Source organism: Oryctolagus cuniculus, chromosome 9 (genome assembly GCF_964237555.1).
Source record: "Oryctolagus cuniculus chromosome 9, mOryCun1.1, whole genome shotgun sequence".
In the NCBI taxonomy this organism is placed as follows: Eukaryota; Metazoa; Chordata; class Mammalia; order Lagomorpha; family Leporidae; genus Oryctolagus; species Oryctolagus cuniculus.
Window position 1 is genome coordinate 96,435,002 of NC_091440.1, and position 25,082 is coordinate 96,460,083.

Below are 25,082 nucleotides of genomic sequence, written 5' to 3' on the forward strand. Positions count from 1 at the left end.
CACCATAAACAAGAGTGTCAAATTGTTAAGTCAACAACAGGAGTCACTGTGTACTTACTCCTCATGTGGGATCTCCGTCCTTAATGTGTTGTCCAATGTGAATTAATGCTGTAACTAGTACTGAAACAGTATTTTTACACTTTGTGTTTCTGTGTGGGTGCAAACAGATGAAATCTTTACTTAATATATACTAAATTGATCTTCTGTATATAAAGATAATTGAAAATGAATCTTGATGTGAATGGAATGGGAGAGGGAGTAGGAGAGGGGAGGGTTGCGGGTGGGAGGGAAGTTATGGGGGGGGAGCCATTGTAATCCATAAACTGTACTTTGGAAAATTATATTTACTAAATAAAAGTTTTTTAAAAAATCTCTGTATAACTTGTCTGCAGAGGTGCATAGAATCATAGACAAAAACATTCTTAACTTTTCAGACTTTTCCATATAAAAAGTACTATTTCTATCTTTTAATGAAAATGTTGAAGGAAAATATTGAAAGTTTACAAATTATGAAATATGAGCTGATAATGGAAATAACCATTTTCTTACCAAGCACAGAAATAGACAAGGCTAAAAAAACCCTAAGTTTGGGGCCAGCGCTATAGCACAGTGGGCTAAGCCTTTGCCTGTGGCACCAGCATCCCATATGGGCACCAGTTTATATCCTGGCTGCTTCTCTTCTGATCCAGCTCCCTGCTAATGAAGCTAAATGAAAAGTCATTGGAAACTGACTTTTCTGAAGCCTCCTTACATACATACATTTATATTACATATATATGCACATGCAAGGCAATCATGCTATTTTCTCTCTTCTGTTAACTTGCACAAGGGTGCTTCAAAAATCTTGTGGAAAAATGAAATTTAAAGATAAGCTTATTTAAGTGTCAAAAATTTTGAAATTCAGGGCCAGTGTTGTAGCACAGCCAGGTTAAGCCAGATCCCATATAGGTGTTGGTTCAAGTCTCTCTTTTTTATTTTTTTATTTTTTTATTTTTTGACAGGCAGAGTGGACAGTGAGAGAGAGAGAGACAGAGAGAAAGGTCTTCCTTTTGCTGTTGGTTCACCCTCCAATGGCCACCACGGCCAGCGCACTGCACTGATCCGAAGCCAGGAGCCAGGTGCTTTTCCTGGCCTCCCGTGTGGGTGCAGGGCCCAAGCACTTGGGCCATCCTCCACTGCACTCCCGGGCCATAGCAGAGAGCTGGCCTGGAAGAGGGGCAACCAGGACAGAATCCGGTGCCCCAACCGGGACTAGAACCCAGTATGCCAGCACTGCAAGGCAGAGGATTAGCCTAGTGAGCCGCGGCGCCAGCCCAGTTCAAGCCTTGATGTCTCCTCTTTGAATCCAGCTACCAGCTGATGGCCTGGAAAAGGCAGTGGAAGATGGCCCAAATGTTTGGGCCCCTACATCCACGTGGGAGACCTGATGAACCTCCTGGCTCCCACCTTCAGCCTGGCCCAGCCCTGGCCATTGTGGTCATTTGGGCAGTGAACCAGCAGATGGAAGATCAATCTCTCTCTCTCTCCCTCCCTCCCTCCTTCCCTCCCTCTTCTCCTTCTCTATAATTCTGCCTTTCAAATAAATAGATAAATCTTTAAAAATTTTTTTTGGAAATCCATTCAAATGAAGCTCTTCAAAAAGTTCAGGTACGTGCATTTATGAAAAACACTATTCATGGATTTCAAAGTTTTTGCATAAAAAATAAAATTGTCTTGATTTCATTTTCCACAAACTTTTTGATGTTTCCTTGCATATGTAATAGCTTCAAATGCTATATAATAGAGATTTTCAGCCAAGTGTGTTGGTTTTAAAATCTCTGGGGAAGGATGTACTTAAATAGTTGTTGCTTTACCAAGCTGTGATAATTGCCTCTCTGGGATTTATATTATTCTGAGGCGACTTGATCAATGTGGATAATAACTTATGTTATGATTTAGATACACAAAATTCTATGATGGAGCAGGATGTACTTCATCCTGAGCTGCTGTGCCGACCAACCACACTGGGAGGAGAATACGATGTTTTATGTTCATTTACTGCATGCATTTAAGTCATGGATGAACTGCTTTGCTATCATGTGTAGGGTCAATAGAGTATTACAACTGAAGACAAAAATGTGTGGCATTGAAGAGCTGTGCACCTTGCAATTACGTCATGATAGTGCGGGTTCCAGCAGACCACATGCAATGAGTGATTGTTAACCCTGGTATCTCATTCAAATATAAACTCCTATTTGTGACCAAACGTGAATTTATACCACTGTCTTAGCCTGAATCTCTTAGAAGACAGAGTCTGTGGTAAAATGCCTTATTGCTGGGTGCAGTTTCAGGAGAGTGACAGTGAGGGGAAAAGGAAAGTGATGCAGAGAAGAGAGAAGCCTATGCAAAGTGCGTTCTACTGAGTTAGTCACAGCTTTGCAAGAAAATGCACCAGTTCCTCAGGTGCATGGGTACTAAACACTCGCCGAGTATTGCCTCACCCCTGTGTGCCTTCTGCCCTCTACACAACAGCCACCTTGAGTTGCATTTGCCAAATTGTGTTCCAACACCGACACGGTATTTGGCCTACACCTCTCTTACCAGCCTCTTCCTTCTTACCTCCTCACTCCTTCTAATTTCTATCTACTCTATACATGTGAAGGTTTCACTTTACATGCTGCTTCCCCAAAGGAGCCTCAGCGTTGTGTTGGATAGGGCGCCCGTGTACACACACAGCATCCTTTACCTACGCCTTCCTCTTTACCATGTGCTAGTCTATTGCCTTGACTGTGCTCCTACATGCACTAAACGTGACTCAGGGACAGGAACTGTACCCAAGTCCCTATGTACCATGAGTTTTTCCAATTGACTTTTGCAGTTAAGTGGCTGCAAAACAGATATTTGTGGAAGGAACAGTTAAAGCCAAATGTTATTCATCAATAACAGAAAAAAGGATAGATTAGCAAGTTACTTCTTATTAACAATACTTTAAACAGGACATCAAGAAAGGGGGTACCTATCTCTGAAGGGAGGAGAGAGCTTCCACTTTGAATATGGCCTTGTATAAATAAGGTCGGAGTTTGTGAACTCAGGAGGCTTCCGTAGCCTTGGCAGCTCATGACAAGAGCCTCGGGTGATCACTGACGTCATAAATAAGAGTGTCAATTGTTAAATCAACAACAGGAGTCACTGCACTTGCTCCCCATGTAGGACCTCTGTCCTTAATGTGTTGTACTATGAGAATTAATGGTAAAACTGGTCTTCAAACAGTGCTCTATGCTTTGTGTGTCTGTGTGGGTGCAGTCTGTGGAAATCTTTACTTAGTATATACTAAGTTGATCTTCTGTATATAAAGATAATTAAAAATGAATCTTAATGAAGAATGGGATGGGAGAAGGAGTAGGAGATGGGACAGTTTGTGGATGGGAGGCTGGTTATGGGGGGAAGAACCTCTATAATCCAAAAGTTGTACTTTCAAAATTTATATTTATTAAATAAAAGCTTTCTTATTTGAGATCCCAGTGGAAAGAACAGGTCATCAAAGAAGGAGGTACCTTTCTCTGAAGGGAGGAGAGAACTTCCACTTTGACTACGACCTTGTCTAAATATGATCAGAGTTGGTGAACTTAAAAGGCTTCCATAGCTTTGGCAACTCATGACAAGAGCCTAGGGTGATTACTGATGCCATAAACAAGAGTGTCAATTTGTTAAGTCAACAACAGGAGTCACTGTGTACTTACTCCTCATGTAGGATCTTTGTCCTTAGTGTGCTGTACATTGAGATTTAATGCTATAACTAGTACTCAAACAGTATTTTTCACTTTGTGTTTCTATGTGGGTACAAACTGTTGAAATCTTTACTTAATATATGCTAAACTGATCTGTATATAAAGAGAATTGGAAATGAATCTTGATGTGAATGGAAGGGGAGAGGGAGCGGGAAAGGGGAGGGTTGCGGGTGGGAGGGAGGTTATGGGTGGGGAAGCCATTGTAATCCATAAGCTGTACTTTGGAAATGTATATTCATTAAATAAAAGTTAAAAAAAAAGAGAGAGAGAGAGTTAAGGACTTCAGCTAAAATAAATAAATAAATAAATAAATACTTTAAATATCCTATGGCAAAATAAGATGTTCTGAAGGCTGATCAAAAGGTAACATCTTAGAGGAGCAGTCTGTGAGAGAGATAACTTAAGTAGAACTTCTAATATACATTTGGAAAAAAATTTAAAAAAACAAAACAGTCTTACCTTAACCGGCAGCCATATACAAGGATGATTCCAAAGGTTCAGGGAAAATGAAATTTTGAGTAAGTTTATGTTGGGGCAAAAAAAATGGAATTCATATATATTTCTTCATAACCTGCATTTCCATGAGTGTTTTGAATACCACCCATATACTGACTTTGCTCTCTTCTTAAAAGCAGAGGGAAAAATCTAGAAGCAGAAATATTTGTCATTACAATTTATTTTACCTGCATGAATTTGGTGTCAAAGCCAGTGTAAATCACTACGCCAACGATCCACTGAGTGTTTCTTAGTTGGGTTCCTCTTAGCAAGACCTGGTCAGGTCCAATTGCAACAGGGCTACAAATAAAAGAGAGCATTCATAAGGGACCAAAGAAGTTTCCTCTTGTTATGATGTACAATAAAAGCATGGGCTTTAACCTATGTTTCTTTTCTATTGTCAAGTTCAACTTTTGGGGGCCATATGACAATAAAACAAATATTTCTTCATAAAGCACCTCTCCCTAAAGGGTCAGCGGTAGCAGGGTTGGGGTGGGGAGGAATTGGCTTAAGTATTCATTTTTTTACCACTGCACGGGCATGCTGATTAAAAACTGGGGAGTGAGAAAATTATCACTTAAACTTAGGGTGACTATAAAATTATTTGTCAGAGAGGATTATGTGGGCAGAGAAATAGCTGTATGCCTATTTACCAAGCTACAGAAGGCCCAATGTGGGATAATTTAGAGCACAGAAGACAAGCTCAGCCTGCTTTGTTGGTTTGGTCTGCTCCCCTTGGCACTAACGACCCACTAAGTAGAAGATGCTCCTGTAAAAGTCCTATACAACACACACATCTGGGACAAAAACAAGGATAACTCCTGCATGATTATCAACCACAAGTCCAGTGGCTTCTTTTTGGGATATGCTAACTACTTCTACTCACAGGGAACCTGGACTTGGCTTCTCTAGTAGCCCCTAATAGCATTGACAGACACAGACACTGATTGAGAAAATGCCCTATATTTTCCACCTATATTTAAGAATTCTTTTTTAATGGTTAAAAAGATGTGTCAGGGTATATCATGGTGGAGGAAAACAGGAACCAGTGAAATGCTTTAAAATGTTATTATTTGACAGAACAAAAATTAGCACATTCTATGTCCCATCAGAGTCAGTGAACTCAGGGGGCTTCCATAGCCTTGGCAGCTCATGACAAGAACCTAGGGTGATTACTGATGCCATAAACAAGAGTGTCAATTTGTTAAGTCAACAACAGGAGTCACTGTGCACTTACTCCTCATGTAGGATCTTTGTCCTTAGTGTGCTGTACATTGAGATTTAATGCTATAACTAGTACTCAAACAGTATTTTTCACTTTATGTTTCTGTGTGGGAGCAAACTGTTGAAATCTTTACTTAATGTATGCTAAACTGATCTTTTGTATATAAAGAGAAACGAAAAATGAATCTTGATGTGAATGGAATGGGAGAGGGAGTGGGAAAGGGGAGGGTTGCGGGTGGGAGGGAGGTTATGGGGGGGAAGCCATTGTAATCCATAAGCTGTACTTTGGAAATTTATATTCATTAAATAAAAGTTTAAAAAAAGAAAAAAATTTTTGCAAAGAGAAAGATGATACCTTTTACCAGGTAGGTACAAGGTTCCAACAAAGGTATCGAAGTGACGATTAGGTCCTTCACATTCTATTTTTCCAGTTAGGTTTGCCAGCTGCTTGTTTGTTTGCATGTCAGCTGTTTCTGGCAAAGCCTATAAAATAACATCAAAGGGGAAGAGAACTAAAATAAAACTTGCATGTACCATGGCAAAGCTCCACGTTTCTAGTAATTAATAAAAGATGAAGACGAACGTCAGTATCGAGAAATGCACTGCACTTACTGGATAATCAAATAAGTGCACATTAAGCGTTAATGTAAACTCTCCTGGAAGACTTGGAAATGACATTTCTGCAAATAATTGTAATGAAATCGAAAGAGGAAGAAAAGTTAAGTATTTATCACTTCTCTTGACAATTAACTGGGGAAAAAAGCACCATAACTGAATGTATACTGTCAATACACAGAAGTACATAGCTGATGACTCTGAACCATGCATTACAGTTAGAGTAGGAGGGATCCAAAATAGTGGTTCCAAACCTTTGCAAGCATCAAATTCACACAGAGATCCTGTTAAAATACAGATTGCCGGGAACCATCTCCAGGATTTCGTAGTATGTTTAGAGTCAGGTGCCATTTCTAACAGTTCCCAGAGGTGTGATTTGCATTTCCAACAGTTCCCAGGGAATGTTGCTGCTGCTAGTGTAGAGATCAGACTTGGAGAACCACTGAACCAAAGGGTGTCTCATTCCAGTAGGATTGTCTCAACTTTCCAGAGAGAGAAAAGGCAGATCATTTTCAAGAGCGCAATGGGGACAGGCATTTAGCTCAGCAGTTATGACCCTGATCAAGGTGCCCATGGCCCATGTTATGGTGCCTGGATTTTATACCCCATTCCAGCTTCCTGCTAAGTCAGACCCTGGGAGTCAGTGATGGTGGCTCAAGTATATTGCTTTAGACTGAGTTTCCAGCTTCATCCTCAGCCATTGCAGGCATTTGAGGAGTGAACCAGTAGATGAGAGTGTTTTACCTCCCTCACTCTCTCCTCCTCCCTCTCCTCTTCCCTCTCCCTCTCCAACAAACAGAAAATAAGTTTTCTCATAATGTGTAGTTTTTAAAAAAGAGCACACTAATAAAATTTTCATAAGTCCTCTGAACAGAAATATATGATAGAAAAACAGATTTTTATTTTTTTAAGTATTGAATTAAATGCCTTTAAATGTCTTACAAATGTCCAAAAAATTTAAAAGAAATTTTCCCCAGACATGCACACAAGATCTCAGAAATTTGGATGTCAGAAACCAGATTTCAAAACCAAAAACAAAAAATTGAGCAAACAATGTGAACAGATATTCACCAGGAGAGAAAAACAGGTATTGCCAGCAAACTCAGAAGCAGATGCTCATGAGTGGTATTTAATAAAGAGGAAAAAGTTATATTCTCTTAGCAAGTTGCAAATATAAGGACATTTCCCTAATTTGGTGAAGGACATGTATGAGAACCTAAAATCAACTCTTTTACGTGACTATAACATGTCACGATGCATTTTATAGTCAGGAACAAGAGACCATCAGGGCTAGCACTGTGGTGTAGTGGGTAAAGCCGCTGCCTGCAGTGCCGGTATCCCATATGAGTGCCAGTTCAAGTCCCAACTGCTCCACTTCCCATCCAGCTCTCTGCTATGGCCTGGGAAAGCAGTAGAAGATAGCCCAAGTGCTTGGGCCCCTGCACCCATGTGGGAGACCTGGAAGAAGCTTCTGGCTCCTGGCCTCGGATCAGTTCAGCTTGGGCCATTGTGTTGTCTTGTAGCTTGTGGGATCAAAAAGAGAGCTGGAACTCAAGCTCTGATGTTGGATGTACGCATCACAGTAGCATCTTAACTGCTGTGCCAAACACCTGACTTCAAGAGGGAATTTTTAAAGCAGTGGTGTACAAGATAGGTTAAACCTCACAGACACCATCCATTCAATCTAATTATGACATTTAACTATGACAGTCATTGTATCACCAAAATACTAATGAAAAAGTTTCAAAACAATATACATATGAGCTGACATTCATAGCATACACATTTTCCTAACAAGAGTAACACATTCACCTAGTGCCCTCTTGTAACAGAAAACAACAATAACAACAACAATAATAATATACTCTTAAATATTTGATGAGGATAAATTGCATCCATTCAATAGGGGTGAGATAATTCATCTTCTTCGTGAATAAAACAACTGGTACCTGACCAAATTTGACACTGGATGCTCGGGTGTACAGTTAGGATTTTTAAAAAATGTGTCTTTACCTGCCGTATCTTTAGATTTGTCTCTCCATCCAGATTAGATGTTGCAATATAACACATTGACAGAGGTTCACTAAGGAAAACAAAACAAATGACATTGAAGACTATTTCTTTACCAAATGGAAAGTAACAACCATTCTTCAATGCTGAAAGGACTATAAACAACTTCTTTATTGGGGGATATTAGCAGTCTGATCCTACCAGCCTAAAATTCATCTGGCACAATAACTGCTTCAGTGGAAAAGGATCTGCCCTTACAGTCATGTGTGAGTACTCTTTAACCTCAACAAGAGAAACCGCCAAGGATAAACAGATATGCTGTAATTCAGAGGAGACGCATCTGAGGTGAAATCCACAATCCTGTTATTCTCTAAAATGGGTCCATTCACAGCAGTTAAGACACTACTTGCAGTATCTGCATCCCATATTAGAGTGTCTAGTTCAAGCCCCAGCTCAACCTCAGCAGTGAGGGAGTCAAACACTATATTAATAAGCATTTGCCTTGTGAGACCATTCCATGTCAGATGCCAACTCATTTATAAACATTAATCATTTAGAGAAACAAAAATTATCCACTGAAATGCACTGAGTCTGACTTGTCTTGTTGACTATATATCTTATTCACTGAGCTGTTAATTTTAAAGTAAAGCCATCTACTAATTTAACTAATACACAGTAGTCTCTCTTATTCGTGGTTTCACTCTCCATGGTTTCTTACCCTCAGTTAATGATGGTCCCACAATGTTACATGGAAAATTCCAGAAATAGTCAATTGATAAGTTTTAAATTGTACACCATACTGGCACCATTACACATTGTCCAGCTTCTTCCTGTCCACTTGTCCAGCAGACCTACACTGTTATGCTACCCATCTATTTGTCACTGAATAGTCATCTGGGTCATCAGACCAGCTGTCCAGGTACTGCAGTACTTGTGTTCAAATGACCCTAACCCCTATGTTATAAATTTTATTTTATTATTAGTTATTAACCTCTTACTGTGCCTAATTTATAAATTAAACTTTATCATAGGTATATATGTACAGAAAAAAAAACAGCATAGATAGGGTTCAGTACTATATGTGGTTTTAGGCATCCACGAGCAGTCTGGGAATGTATCCTCTACGCATAAAGGGGACTACTATAACCCCAAATAATGACTAGTATATAGTCTAATATTAAGAATATAACTTCACTGAAATTCTGATGATGTGACACATAACCCCTCTCCTGCATATATGATATATAACCCCTCTCCTGTATTAAAAACAGTGAGAAAGTTGGAAAAAATAATAATAAAAGTTTTTTAGCACTCTGAAAATTAACCAAAGGCTTAAAGTAAGCCAGGGATATTTCACTTAAAAAAAATGGCTGAATCTGGGTTTAAAAATTTTAAAAACAAACCAGTAAACTTTGTGATAGTTTCACTTGGTCTAGAATCATCCCCTTCTTGGAGGCTCAACTTTGAAAAATAACCCACATTCCCAGTCCAGAGAGGGCAAAGCAGAGCTGGAACTGTCTGGAAGCCTCATTCCCAAGGAGCCATCATTTGGTCTGTTTGGTGTTTCTCTACAAGACAACACTTGAAAGGCTTGCCTTTATTTCATGTCACTTGAAGCCATACAGTGCTTAAAACCTCTTCCTGGGACCGGTGCTGTGGCATAGCGGGTAGGGCCACTGCCTCCAGTGCTGGCATCCCATATGGGCACCGGTTCGAGTCCCGGCTGCTCCATTTCCAATCCAGCTCTCTGCTATGGCCTGGGAAAGCAGAGGAAGATGAACCAAGTCCTTGGGCCCCTGCACCCAAGTGGGAGACCCAGAGGAGGCTCCTGACTCCTAGCTTCGGATCTGCACAGCTCCAGCCATTGCAGCCAGTTGGGGAGTGAACCAGTGGATGGAAGACCTCTCTCTCTCTCTCTCTCTCTCTCTCTCTCTCTCTCTCTCTGCCAATCCTTCTCTCTCTGTGTAACTCTGATTTTTCAAGTAATTAAATAAATCTTAAAAAAAAAAAAAAAAACCCTCTCCTGGCTGGGAATTGCCTATCAGAGAGTCTCCCTGTGGGAGTGGGCTCTGGACTTAATGGTTACCTCTATGCTGCTCCCCGTGCTCACAGGTCTTTGGGGTTTGGCAGAACCTTTCAGGGAAAAAAAGCTGCGTTGACACAGGATTATCCTCCATGGTTCCTTTCAGTTCACTCAGGAACTCTGGTTTTCTTACTTTTACACCAGCTCAAATAAGCATTTAGGGGTGTGTATGTGTGTGTGTGTGTGTGTGTATTTGCTGTTTTACTGGAGGCAGGGAGAATTACTTAGAAAAATATGATCTAGATAACTAGAAAAAAATTTCTTTTTATTTTTTATTTATTTATTTATTTTTGACAGGCAGAGTGGACAGTGAGAGAGAGAGACAGAGAGAAAGGTCTTCCTTTGCCGTTGGTTCACCCTCCAATGGCCGCTGCGGCCGGCGCACTGCACTGATCCGAAGCCAGGAGCCAGGTGCTTCTCCTGGTCTCCCATGGGCTGCAGGGCCCAAGCACTTGGGCCATCCTCCACTGCACTCCCTGGCCACAGCAGAGAGCTGGCCTGGAAGAGGGGCAACCGGGACAGAATCCGGCGCCCTGACCGGGACTAGAACCCGGTGTGCCGGCGCCGCAAGGCAGAGGATTAGTCTAGTGAGCCGCGGCGCCAGCAAAATTTCTAATAATAATGATTTTTGTCTCCTCCCCTCCCTGCTTTCCCCTCAAAAAATAATGGCTCTCACACAAGCAGTACAACACAGGAAGCAAGGAAGCAGCCAGGAAAGCCACACATAAAACTGACGTGGAGATTAAAAAAACGAAGTGTTCTTATGGTATATGCCTGGCCTCCTGTGCCCACCTCATGCTCCAAGACAAACCCAAGAGGGAAACAGACATCACCTACAGTTAAGTTTATTTGCCAATTAGCTGAATGCATCTGACCAAAAGAAGAGCTGTTTAGGTCCTACTGCTGTCCCAGAGTTTGGAGAATGGACCCCGAGTGAATCCACCTCTCTTTCCCAAATGATATGCGGCTAGAATAGTGGGGACACCTTTCTGATCGCTTTGAGATGACTGTGACTTGATCTGGGACTCAAAGATGTCCTGCGCAGCTATGGTCGGGGCTGTGCTGCGGCCACTGAGAGACACCCGGCTACCACAGTCCCTTTCAGCCAAAAGTGAGGGAGGCAACGTGGGGTTCTCTGAGGGCCCAATCCAAAAGCAACGTAAGACCTAATAGGGAGGTGGGGGGTGGAGGGGTGGGTAGTGGGTAAAGCCGCTGCCTGTGACACTGGCACACCATATGGGCTTCCAGTTCTAGTCCTGGCTGCTCCACTTCCGATCCAGATCCCGCTAACGTGCCTGGGAAGGCAGCGGAAGATGACCCAAGTGCTTGGGCCCCTACATCCACGTGGGAGACCTGGAGTAAGCTCCAGGCTCTTGGGGAGTAAACCAGCAGATGGAAGATCTCTCTCTCTCTCTCTTTCAAATAAATAAACAAATCATTAAAAAAAAAAAAAACTTAATGGGAAGTAAATTAAGTTCCTGTAGGAAGTCTCTGTATAAGAATCCTACAAAACAGCTGGTGAACAAAACAGCATAGTTCCAGAAAAAGAAGAGGCTGTGTTTAGAAATGTGGGCCTAAAAGAAGCCCACTTAATGATACTAAGTAAATCATGTCATTTCTGCATGAGTTAGTGTGTTACACAATAAGAATACCTGGCACTAAGATTAGTGTAAATTTTGTTCCTTTAGTTGAATGTTTCTAGAAATTACAGAGGAGATGGAATTAATCTAAGTGTTATGATAGCAGAAAATGTGACCAGGAAAATTAAAAAAAAAAAACACACAATGAAAATATAGAACAACAGTCCACAAACTAGGGCCCACTAGTCAAATCTGGCTCTCATCTGTTTTAATAAATGTATTGGGATTGGAATCTAGCGGGTCTGCCCGTGGCTGCTCCCAACATTGTAGCGGCTGAGCAGAGCAGCTGCAACAGAAAGTGTGGTCCACATTGTCACCCCTTCCTCCCAGCCCGGGAACAAACTCCCGGCTCTGTGGAGGCCCATGAACGTAACGCGACTCACCTGGAAGAGATCAGGACCATGTCTGCAGGCAGGAACTCGCCGTTCGAAGCCTTCACAACGTCACCCACATTGACCTTTAGAACCAGGACAGAGAAGATGGAAGTGGGACACGTGAAAGCGAGGCAAAAATTTTCAAATGTTGCCATGAAAGAGTAAAATACAGAGTCTAGTCATCCTACTACATTCCAGCTCTGTTCCTGATGGACTCATCTCCCCTGATGCCATTCTTTTCAACCCAGGTGACTTTATCCTCCCCCATCCACTGGAAGAGGGAAGCATCTGGCAATGTCTTGGGACATTTTTGTTGCTTTTGTCACAAATGTAGGAGCGAGGAGGATCAGATGTTGCTGAACATTGTACAACACACAGGTCAGCCCGCCATGGCATGGAGCAACCCACTCCAAAGTGTCAGTTGGGCCACAGTTGGCAGATCCTGCTCAAGGACAAAATGTTTCAACATCTGGACAGGGGATTTCAAAGGGAAGAGACCCCAAATAGACCTACTGGCAGTACTACTTTTTTTAAGGGCAGAGTTACAGAGAGACAGAGGCAGAGAGAAAGAGAGTTATGTCTTTCATCAGCTGATTCACTTCCCAGATGGCTGCAACAGCCAAAGCTGCACTGATCCAAAGCCAGGAGGCAGGAGTTTCTTCCAGGTCTCCCACGCAGGTGCAGAGGCCCAAGGACTTGGATCATCTTCCACTGCTTTTCCAGGCCACAGCAGAGAGTTGGACCAGAAGTGGAGCAGCTGGGACTCAAACCAGCGCCCACATGGGATGTCAGCACTTCAGGCGGTGGCATTACCCACTATGCCACAGCACCAGCCCCGGCAGTACTACTTTTGCAGTGATGTTGTGCCCCTACAGATATTGCACTGTCATGTGCTAAGCAACAGAAAAGGATGCCTTTTTCACTCTGAGATGAATTCCTAGGGCTCAGCATAGTGTCTGCCCTGCATGAGATAAGCAGCGAATGTATGAATGAATGACTGATGTTATGGATGAAGTATGGTTTGTAAGTGAGCGATTGGGGGCCATGTAAATATTAGGAGCCATTCATGGAGAAAGCATTGGGAGCTCTTCCGTGCTTATGCTTTAACAAGCCATTTGAGCCCTTACACTGTGTTGAGTAGTGATGACCTAAGGCTTAAAATTGCAGGCCCTTCCTAAGCAGCTACACAAGCATGTGGTCAAAATGCTTTCCTAAACCCACTTCTGGACATATCCTGAAAATATATTGCTGAGCAAAACAAACAAAAAAGAACAAGCAGACCAGGTTTTTCTTTTTATAATATGATTAAGCAGATCATTTCTATCTTAATTGAGCTACAGATTAATTAAATACAAACATCCTTGGTATTCATGGGGAATTGGTTCCAGGACCCCCACAGATACCAGAATCCATGGACGCTGAAGTCCTTTATATAAAATGGCATAGAACCTGCACACATTCTTCAGTAAATCTCAAACCATCTCTGCATAACTTCAGATTCCTAGTACCATGGAAATGCTGTGCAAATAGCTGTTATACTATACTGTCTCGGGAATGCTGACAACAAAGAGGTCTTTATATATTCAGTACAGATGCAAAGTTGTTTTTCAAATATTTTCCATCTATACTTGGTTAAATCTGCAGATGTTGAACCTGAGGATATGGAAGGCCTGGAGGGCCAAATGCACTCCTATATCAAAGTGAGGAGAGAATCTTAAAAGCTACCACGTGTTTTTAAAGACAGGAAGGACAAGTTCAACATGGGAGAACCAAGAAAGAGAAAACAGTCACATCTTATTAAAATGTTCACAATGCAGTAAATAATACCATAATAACCAACACAAACAACATACAGGAAACGGGCTAGCAAAGGCCATCAGGAGACAAAGTGAACCTATGCAATTAAAACCAGATTTTCCCCCAAAACAATATTGATGTAGAAAACCAAGCACCTGTGGACCTGACAGCAGCCTTGTGCAAGGGCAGTCAGGACCCCGTTTTTATAAACCCCCCTTTTCTTGTCTGTCTACAGCACCCCCAAATTCACCCTTCTTCCTTTTTTTTTTTTGAGTTTGAAGGACTCCTTTTGATTGTACCAGGCAGACAGTACACAGAGGACTGAGAGGGACAAGAATTTCAGGTCCCTGGCTTTGGCTGCTTAACTTGTTCTGCCAGTGCCAGACACTGGTGGCAAATTAGATTTCAAGCACAGGAGCCCCCTGGACAGGAAGCCCACCACTGCAGCCCCACTTCCTCCCCTCTCCCCTGCCTCCCTCCCACAAGAAACAGACTGTGACTCTGCCACCAGAAACGGAGGCTCTCAATGGCTTCTCTGAGTCCCAGTGAGAAGCACAAAATACGATCATCATTCAGGGAAAGAAATGTTGATGCTACTTAGAAACCAAAACATTCTTAGAGTTAGCTTTCTAAGACATTTCACATGGGTTTTCAATTATTTATTGATTGTCAGTGTATTGATAGTGAATGTCTAGCCCCAGTGCATTCAGGATGCCTTCAGTTTATATTCTGCCATGATCTGAATGTCTGTGTTCCCCTAAATCTCATAAGTTGAAACAGAACTCCCAACCTCGCCATGTGGTGGTGGTAAGAGCTGAGGCCCCTGGGAGGTGATTAGGTCCTGCAGGTGCATCCCCCATGAATGGGATTGGGGCTCTTACCAGGGAGGCACCAGGGAGCTGCCTTGCCCTTGCACCATGGGAGAACCTGACTGGAAGACAGCATCTGTGGGGAAGCAGACCCTCACCAGAAACCGCCAGCACTGGGTGTGGACATCCCAGCCTCCAGAAGGCAAGAAGTAAGTTTCTGTTGTTTCCGAGTCACCCTGCCTGAGTGTCGGTTACAGCAGCTGAGTGAACTAAGGCCAGTAGCAGGGTCTGTGTTCCTGACAGCACTCCCTGAGGCATGCATCGTCTAAGAGCTGACTTGCACCTGCGCAGCATTTTTGGCGCATTATCCCTGAATGCTCTACGCAGTGGTGCAGATCATACCATGGTCGATTAGCAAGCATGTAGACTTCTAGCTAGATTTGAGTTCAAATCACACTTTCACCACTTGAACCAGACACTTACTCTCTGATCCTCGACTTCCTCATCTACAAAATGGGGATAATATTGGGGTTCCTGAAGACACATTCCACACAGATAAAAATCTGTAACTTCAAACACAAAATAGGTGCTGTATAGAAAGTTGTAACATATTCTTACCTCTTTCCACATAATTGAGTACCAGGAATCCTGTCTTAACACTGAAAAAGAAAACTATATTTTAATTCTAATTATTGCATGAGGGAAAGTTCAAAATAATAAAAGTTATGTTTTCCAAAACTAAATGGATTTCTTTATAAACTATTATCTTTGTTCATTTGACTGCAAGAGTATGTATATTGTGTTTGTATGCACTGTACTAAAATGGAGTTACATATATGTATGGTATCATAACATAACTTTATATAATGATTGGTAGATAGATAGATAGATAGAGGCTACATTAAGTCATTTCCAGTCCTAAAGAGAAAACACTTTGTTGTTACATGCTGGGATACTGGTTGATAACCTGAAAAGTAATTATATTTCTAATCAATCACAGAGACAGCACCTATCAAAACTAGGAGTGGGAGAGCATATATAACACCCAGATGTTTTTATGGACATACTTGTTCATGTCCTGACCTATTTTGGTTTTTTTACTAATAAAAAATTGTGTTTACTTAGAAATATTCCAAATGTCAACAGAACAGCCGCAACTTTTTTTTTTTGCAGTTACAGAGTGGTATTTACTTAACAGAACAATTATTTCATATAAGTTGCATCAGAGATGACTGAAAATGAAAAAACTACCACCCCCATATGTACCAATAAGAACTTGCTTTAAATGTCCATCCCAGTTTACAACCCCCACACTGTACCGGGCCAGGTTAGTGGCTAGTGGAAACACCACCAGGACAAGGCTATCTAAAGACACATTTGGTAATGTGTTAACTATACAAAAAAGAGAGAGTACAGTTTAAAAATCAATCTCATACAGTCTTACATTTCAATAGTTTTCTTTAAAAGGAGTGAGGTGTGTACAGGGAGGTTAAATGCTTTATAGATAAGAAATAAAAACTGTGCTTATTCATCATCCTCTTTTTCTTCCTCCTCTTCCTTCATTGTCTTGCTCTTTCCAGCCCTCGTTTGCTGCATCAGGCTTTCCTTTAGTTCAGTGTGCAGCAATATCCTTTTTGTATTTTCCCTTCAGCCTAGCAGCCTGTTCCCATCTGCAGCAGAGTTATTGCACAACTCTCCCAGGTTCTTTGCAATATCACCAATGAGTAGCCCAGGATGTTCTCCTTTGATTTTTGGGCAATACACAGAACAGAGCAAGAAAATGGCTGAAGGAGGTTTCCTGGGTGCGTTGGGATCCTTGAATTTCTTTTCATTTCCCCCTTAGGAGTGATTTAGGTTTTTATTTCTCTTTCATAACTACCTTGTCTGCCTTTGCTGTGTCTTCAAATCTTCCCTTCTCTTAGCGCTTCTTAGAAAACAGAAGCTGACGGAAGCATCCAGGTGTTTCTTCCTGTATCCCACCCAGCAAGTTTGCACAAAGAATGCACCTGATGCATTTGGCCTCTGAGGTTCTTAGGATATCCTTTACCCATATTTAGTTATTTTTCTTCAGCTAGGCACAGTCGCCCAGTGCCCACCTGGCTCTCCCGTTTCCTGGCACTGTCTCTATGAAGCTCAGTGTACCACAATGGCTATGAGAGTGGGAGCCCCTTGTTTTTTATTTTATTCAAATTAACATAATTATTGATTCTAATATATGGGAACTGTTTTACTTTTGTTTATTTTCATTTTATTTGAATGGCAGAGATAGACAGAGATCATCTATCTACCATTTCACTCTCTAAATGCTCACAACAGCCAGAGCTGGGCCAGGCCAAAGCCAGGAGTCAAGAACCCATTCCAAGTCTTCAACACGGGCAGCAGGGACCCAATCCCTTGAGCTATCACTCGCTGTCTCCCAGGATATGTATCAGCAGGAAGCTGGAATGCCCTTGAGTGTTGCTTCCTCTTCTTTACAACCCATAACTTAAATGCCACCATGTAAAGTTGACAATGCTGGGAAGCAGAAATGTTGCTGGTAGACCACTAGGAATAATGGCGAGTGGTGCCACTTCCATTTCCACTGCCTGATTCATGCTCGTGTGAATCCTGGCTATGGTAGAAACAGCACCATATGACATAGATTGAACACCAATTCAGAGCCTCCTGGAGAACCATGATCCAGCTCTTCAAACTATTGTCCATTCCACTGCTCTACCAAGCCAGCTCTCAAGATGGTGGAGAATGTGGTAAGAGCAGCAAATTACACAAGCAGAGACCCATTGCTGCACTTTGTTCACTGTGAAGTGAGGTGTTCGGTAAGAAGAAATGCTGCATAGAATACAGTAATTTGGGCAGAAGTACTACATGCAGAGAAGGCAAATCCATATCCAGATTAAGTGTCTATTCTGGTTTTAAAAAGAAGGGCGTATATCTTGACATGTTCCATTCCACTAGACCCCCTAGATGTTTCAACAAACTAGAAGGCCCCTGAATTTTGGTCAGATTAATTTCCCATGTTCTGACATGCAAATGTCTTACCAAAAAGTCTGGAGTGACCACTACTGCTTGCTCACTTAGTCCAGGCAGCATGTCATCAATATAATGGACTGAGATCCTGTTTTTTAGAAAGGAAGTTTACTCAAGGTTCCTGTGAACTAAATTATAACATAGGGCTGGTGTGTTGATATCCCCTGAGGTAGGACAGTGAAGGCCCTGCTTCACTGAAACATGAAGTGCTTCTTGTGGTCTTTTTATATACAGATAGAGAAAAGTCAGGTCCTGAATCAGTAGCTGCATACCAGGGGTCAAGGGATATGTTAATTTACCCAAGCAATGAAACCACATCTGAGACAGCAGTTGGAACTGGAGTCAGCACCTGATTAAGCTGTGATGATGCACACTCGTTCTCCAATGTCCCTGTGTCTCCTACACAGGCCAAACAGGAGAGCTGAATGGGGATGTGGTAGGCATTGCCACCCCTGCATCTTTCAACGCCTTGATGGTGGCACTTATCTCTGCAGTCCCTCTAGGAATGAACCATTGCTTTCTTATTTACTATTTTCCCAGTAAAGGCATTACTAGTGGTTTCCACTTGGCTATTCCACCATAACAGACCTCCTTTAGAGAACCAATGTGAGAAATCTGCCAACTTTATGAGTCTGTCTCCTTGGGCCATGCATTCCAGAACCCAGGAAATAATCACAGGTTGGTTTAGGAGACCCACTGAACCACCTGTGAGACAGATGTGAGCAAAACCTCCATAGATCACCCGGTCTGTATGAACTGCTCCTCTGACTGGAGAGCCACAGTGACATTTTGGACTTGATGCTAGTTCAGACCCAGTGTCCCATGGCTCCCAAAAGGTCTGAATATTTCCTTTTCATCAATGCATCCTGGTAAGAGGCTGTAGTGCTCCTTTTGGGAAGCCCAGGAGAAAAACTAAGAGTATAAATCGTTGGCAGTGTGCATGGGTTCTTCCTTAAGGGGCTCCAGCTTCCCCTGTATCCATGGAGTTCTGGTCTATAAGTTGACTCAAGTCTGGAAGTTGGTTGAGGGACCATGAGTCTCTGTTTCTACCATTCAGGTTTTACTTACATTTGCATAGATCAAGTAAGAATAAATCTCTTCTGTGTTTTTGGCTACCCAACTCACGTTGTTGTTTGAACTCCCAGAGTCATGGATTGATGGATTAAGGATGGAGGCTATTATGCTGCCTGGGAGACAGGCCTACTGGGAGAGCCTTAGGCCATTAGGGGAAAGCCTTCAGAAAGTAGTTCTGTCTGGAGGATTGGCTATATAAACCAAGGCTGGCGTAATTGTGCTTCTATGTCTCTGTCTCTCTCCCTGTCTCTGTGTGTGTGTGTGTGTGTGTGCGCGCGCGCGCACGCGCTTCTTGAGCTAACATGTGATCCTCACATTCTGCTATACACCACTCTCATCAGATGTCAGACAAATTAGATCACTTGATCTTAAACTGTGAATCTCCAAAACTATAGCCAAAAATAAACATTCTACCTTCCTAAGAAGCTCTTCTCAAGGAGCTGTTGTTGCAATGAAAAGCTGCGTAAGACAGCCTCCTATGTATTTCCCATCTCATCAACTAGCCAACATCACAGGTTTCTAGGAGTCAGACTATTGGTTGCTGCTCTGACTCTGCTGTCCATCTGTCCATCCTTGATAATTTCACTCTGCCTTTGGTGGTTTAATGCTGACACTTGACCCTTGCTACCCTGGGATTCAATTATTCCCATTGTATTTAGGTTTCCCAATGTAGTCTCTGTAGTTCCCACTGTAATGTCTGGCCTACATGGAAGAGTGATCAAAGAACTCTGCAAGGATGCTGAGACTCTCCTCACAAACTTCTTTCTCAGTTTTAGTGAAACAAATGTCTTCTGGACCATTCAGAGGAGGGCAGGAGGGAATAGGTCTTATATGACAAATTCATTCTAGCATTCCAATCACCCTAAGCATTTGAATCCCTTCTTTTACATTAAACCAAGGCAGTTTTGGCATTTCATTACTGTAGACCATCTTCTGGTCCATGTTTCAACCAACTAAAAACCAGTCACTCCCCAAGATTCTTTGACATTAAATGCAGACTCTCTGTTTAATGTATCCATGTTGATAAATTCAGCCTGATTCCATGCTACATTCCTCCAATCATTACCCTACACCTTTAATGTTGATTCTCACACATGTTCCCTGGATTTATGCCTATAGAAGTTATTCTGGAATGTAGTGAACCTTACCACAAGTCACCCACTGTGCTTCACCTCTAAGGGTCTGATCTGGGATTTAAGTCTAGCTGTGAGTCTAGAGTAGTCACAGGGTAGGTCTCAATGAGAATCAGCATAGTTTTGTGAGATAACTGCCTCATTAAGTTTTCCCAGGTATGCAAGTTTAATCCCCTCCAACTGTGGTGGAAAGGCTGATACCACTGGGTGCAGAGGTTGATACTAATATGGATAGAGAGCTTGGTACCATTAGGAGAGCATAACTGCTTCTACTGGCAAAGAAAACTCATCAGAATTTATGAATTCAAGGTCTCCAGCTTCATAAGGGCCTTCCCAAGCATCTCCATTTCAACTATTACATTTAACTAAGTTTGGCCTGAGGAGGCCTCCATACTGAGTACTTATGTAACAGACTTCACGCTGTGTACATAAACTAAACTGAAAGCCTAACTTAGGATCATAGTCTTGTAACAAATAGCTGAGGACAATGATGGCAGTCAAGCTTCAGTAAATCACAGGTGGTCAACTGACTCAAATAAGGCAAAACCCTAAGCTACTACCAATTGAACAATATCTGTACCTTCTGTTTTCTAAACATAAATGCTGCCTGACTACACTGCGGGGCAGAGTTCTCTGGGCCTGTTGTGGTTTTGAGGACTACCTGATTCATGAATTGTTCTTTGCTCAGTTAAACTCTGCTAAATTTAATTTGCTAAGGTTTTTATTTTAACACAATTTTCAGAATCCTACTTCTTCCCATTTTAAAAGTAGACACTCTGAAAGCCTTGGTGTCTAACCTGTGTTGTAATTCAGCCAGTTTTTAGGATGAGATTCTGGGTTTGGCATTCAGCAATCTCAGCCCCACAGCTATAAGAGAAAAGGGTATCTTTCAGGGGACACATAAAAGCTTTCAGGGCATTTATGTGGTTCTTGAGCAGGGAATTCAAATCCCTGAGTTCTCTCTTTTCTTTCTTTGCCTTGTCCAGTGACATTAGGAGCAGCTTGCCAACTTCATCATAGTTGTCAGTTTGACAAAAACGTCTGAAGGTGTTCTACACGGTCACCCAGATCTTCACTCCTGAGATGTGATTGATGAGGATTATCTACAAGTGATATATTGTATATCTGTATTGCCGGATCACAGCATGGACTATCAGTGCTCTCTTTAGTACTGGGAGTAGCAGTGTTTTTAAATTTAAACAGATGAGAAAGACAACTCCAAAAAAGTCCATGGAACCCATTCAGAAACCTCATCTTCCAAATTCTGTTCCTCTGAAGCCACTTAGAACAGGAAGAGGCTGATGATAAGGAACTGGCTCATGCAATTGTGGAGGCTGGTGAGTCCCGAGATCTGCAGGGGGAGTTGACAAGCTGGAGACCCAGGAGACCCAATGGTATGTTCAAGTCCAAATGCCAGCGAACTTGAGACCCAGGAGGAGCCAGTGTTTCAGTTCCAGTGAAAAAGCTCATGTTCCAGTGTGATGGCCATCAGCCAGGAAGAATTCCTTCCTATTCAGGAAATGGTCTGCCCTTTTCTGTTCTACTTGGGCCTTCCATGGATCAGGTGGGACTCAACCCTATCATGGAGGGCAACCTTCTTTATTTAGGCTACCCACATACATGTTCATCTCATCTAAAATATTTCACATACACTCAGAACAGCATTTGACAAAACATCTGAGCACTCTGTACCCATGTCAAGTTGGCACACAATATTAACCCAAACACTTACCTATTGTGTTCTTTGTGTTAACTAATCTGTCTGCCATATGTCGTCTCTGTTATGGAGGGGAAAAAGCTCATTACCTCAAAAGTTCAAAAATTAGTAATTCAATTCATAATACAAAACATAAGTTTAAGAAATAGAAGCAGCTGAACTAATTGTAAAATCTTTGTAGGCTGAAATTTATTTCCATTTCATTTGTGCCTACATGATTTCCTACACCAAGATGTGACCAATGGAAGGGAGTCTAGTCAAGAGACTAAGTGTGGGCTTGGAAGCCAGCTTGCTGTTGACATCCCAGGACTGCCTCTAGTGGTACAGCCTTGTCAGTCATGGACCTGTCTGTGCCTCAATTTAAGTGAGTATAAACATACACACATGCACATACACTCAACAGTACAGTGTGCCTCATACATAGTAAGCAGTTCCTTAAAATTTTAGCTTATACAAAGGAACTTCAAAAAGTTCAAGGAGTGGCCAGCATTGTGGCATAGTGGATAAAGCTGCCACGTGTGAGCCCAACATCCCATATAGGCCTCAGTTCATGTCCCAGCTGTTCCATTTCCAATCCAGCTCCCTGCTAATGGCCTGGAAAAGCAGCAGAGGATGGCCCAAGTGCTTGGGCCCCTGCCACCCATGTGGGAGACCCAGATTAACCTCCTGGCTCATGGCTTCAGCCTGACCCAGCACTGGCCATTCTTGCCATCTGGGGAGTAAACCAATAGATGGAATATTTCTCTCTTTGTCTCTCTGTCTCTCTTTTTCTTTCTCTCTCTCCATAACTCTGACTTTCAAAATAAGTAAAATAAATAAATAAAAAAAGGAAGTTCACAGAAATGGAACAAAAAGATAAGTTTATCTTGGTGCAGAGGCATTCTGAAATCTATACCTACAAGGGTAGCTAAATTTTTTTTTTAAAAAATAGTTTTTGAAAGGTATAGACAGACAGTAAAAGCTCCCATCTGATGGTTCACTCCCCGCAATGCTCATGATGGCCGAGATTGGGCCAGGTCATAGTTTGAGCTGAGAAAACAATCCAGGACTCTCACATGAGTGACAGGAAGCCAATCACTTGTACCAACACCTCCCAGGGTATACAGGAAGCTGGAGATAGGAGCCAGAGTGGGGCATCAGACCCAGGCATTCTGATATGGGATATGGACATCCTAATAACTAGACTAAATACCCCCAAACTTTTAATTCCATTTTTTTCATGAACTTTTTGGTTTTGAGAAAATTTCATTGCATATCAGCAAACTTACATAATCTTCAATAATCTCTTTGATGCCTGAAATAGTAAGAATAGCCATCAAAGGCAAGAGAGTTGTATATTTTCCTGTTGGAGACACATCTGGAATTTGCTGCAAAACAATTAGAATTGCACCATTAGGTTTATGACAGATCCTTGCCATAGTTTTCTCACACTCAAAGTCATGCTACTAATGGCAAGGCCCAGGACATGAAGGAAAAACACACATTAACAAGGGGAAGGAAACTCTTAGCTCCTCAAACCCACTCCTTTAGTGTGACTCTGAATATCCCACTAAGGAAAAGTCACCAGTGCAACTGTTTAAAAACACTTCAGTCACTGTGTTACCTTGTAGGATAAAATTATTTTCAAAGAAATAGTTCAACACCTAAGTGTTAGTTAGCAATAGCATCTTTTCAAAACAGTCCAATCCAGATAGTCAGCCATCTTAACTGAATCATATTTCTTTTTGAGGCAGAGAAGAAATTCTGTAGAGGCCCAGGAGAGTAAATTTTCCTAGGTACAAATTAATTGTGGAGAGTACTCAAGGTCTATTGCCACTGTTTAAAACAGGAGAAAAATAAAGTGCTTCAGCTACCAATTTACTCTGCTTTGAAACACAGTCGTGCATCACGTAATGAGAAATGTGTCATTAGGCAATGTCATCATGGTGCAAACATCATCGATAGTAGCCTCATAAACTAACTTGCTATGAAGTCACTTGGTGATATAATACGTGGGACCATCATCATACACACTGTCTGTTGCTGGCTCAAATGCTGTCATGTGGCATATGATTAACACCTTTTGTATCTCTCCCTCTTCTCTTTGTCCCTGTGCTATAGTCCAAGTTGGTATCTTATCCCAAGGACCTCTGCCTGCCTCTTCCTCCTTTAGGGACACCCAGAGCTGTACACTTTGCTGGGCATAACTGCCATGACCTTCTCACCCTCAGGGTGATGCCCAAGCTTCAGAAGGTACCACTCTGGCCTCTTGATAACACGGCCCCACTTAACACTTTGGCTTCTTTTACTCTAGACTATGTTCCAAAAGCAAGATCTTTGCTGTTTCCAGAGCATTTCACATACTAGAGAAAAATTTAATACTTCTTACTTGTGTTTTATTCATTTTTGAATAGGTAACACATTTAAATATTTCACAATTCAAAATAAACACAATGACATTTCCCCTCAGTTCTTGATCCTCCTCCAAGAAGGTGAGAGATGCTCCTCATTTCCATGTGCTTCGCTGTCTCTTGTACCTCAAAATTGTCCTTCATTGGCCCCCAACACCCTGTTGCGCTCCTCCTCGTCTAACGTGTGGCCCATTCACGAGCACTTCAGGGGCTTTTCCCCAAGCCAAGTGCATTCCTTGTTCCTTTATAAACATGTCTTAAAGCATTCGTATATAAGACTCTGAACTCTCCCTGGGCAGGAGCCAAATCTAATAATTCATCCTTGAATTTTTGATTCCGTGGACAGATTTTGATGCAAGTTATGTGGCCTCTGTAAATGTTTACTGAACTGAATCCTTTTGCTTAAGGTCAATTCAGCAAGTTTATTGAATTCCTATCCCAAAGCTTGGCAGTTTCAGAGACACTCTTTCTATTTCAAGGAATTTACAGTCTGCTGGGAGAAATAAAACTAATTACAATATAGATGTATACTTAAAGTCTATAAAAATGAAATTAAAAGCTAGGCCTATTTGGAGCAATTTTTTTGAAACCCACACACATAAGGAGCCTTCAAAAATTTCATTGGAAATGTACATTATGAATAAACTGAGCATGACTTTCAAAAAAACTTTTGCCCCAAAATAAACACCTTTTTATTCCCCTTGTCCAGGATCTTTTTAAAGTACCTTCCCTTAGCACAGATTATTGTTATAGACATTTAGAGAAAGGAGAAATCATGACGGGCTGTGACATTTGGGAAAACTTGGAGGATAGTTTTAAGCTGGGCTTCTACAAGAATGGGTGGCATTTAGCCAGACTGGTTTACAGGTTTAGGTGGTCATATAGGCCAAGGCCTGCAAAGAGAGAGACAGCTGGGTAACTGTGAGA

The 25,082-nt window shown here is 41.9% G+C and overlaps 1 protein-coding gene across 7 annotated transcripts in view; it reads right to left on the minus strand.

Annotated features, from left to right (window-relative positions):
- Positions 1-25,082, minus strand: part of LOC100358094 (phospholipid-transporting ATPase IB) — a 167,132-nt gene that overhangs the window by 119,012 nt on the left and 23,038 nt on the right. For all 7 annotated transcript variants that reach the window (XM_070049180.1, XM_070049181.1, XM_070049177.1 and 4 more), the window contains exons 5-11: positions 23,034-23,132; positions 21,781-21,826; positions 15,433-15,473; positions 12,218-12,291; positions 8,115-8,184; positions 5,842-5,969; positions 4,451-4,562 (exon numbers count right to left, since the gene is read on the minus strand). In XM_070049180.1, the coding sequence (XP_069905281.1) occupies positions 4,451-4,562; positions 5,842-5,969; positions 8,115-8,184; positions 12,218-12,291; positions 15,433-15,473; positions 21,781-21,826; positions 23,034-23,132 (570 nt within the window). The remainder of the gene's footprint in view (positions 1-4,450; positions 4,563-5,841; positions 5,970-8,114; positions 8,185-12,217; positions 12,292-15,432; positions 15,474-21,780; positions 21,827-23,033; positions 23,133-25,082) is intronic.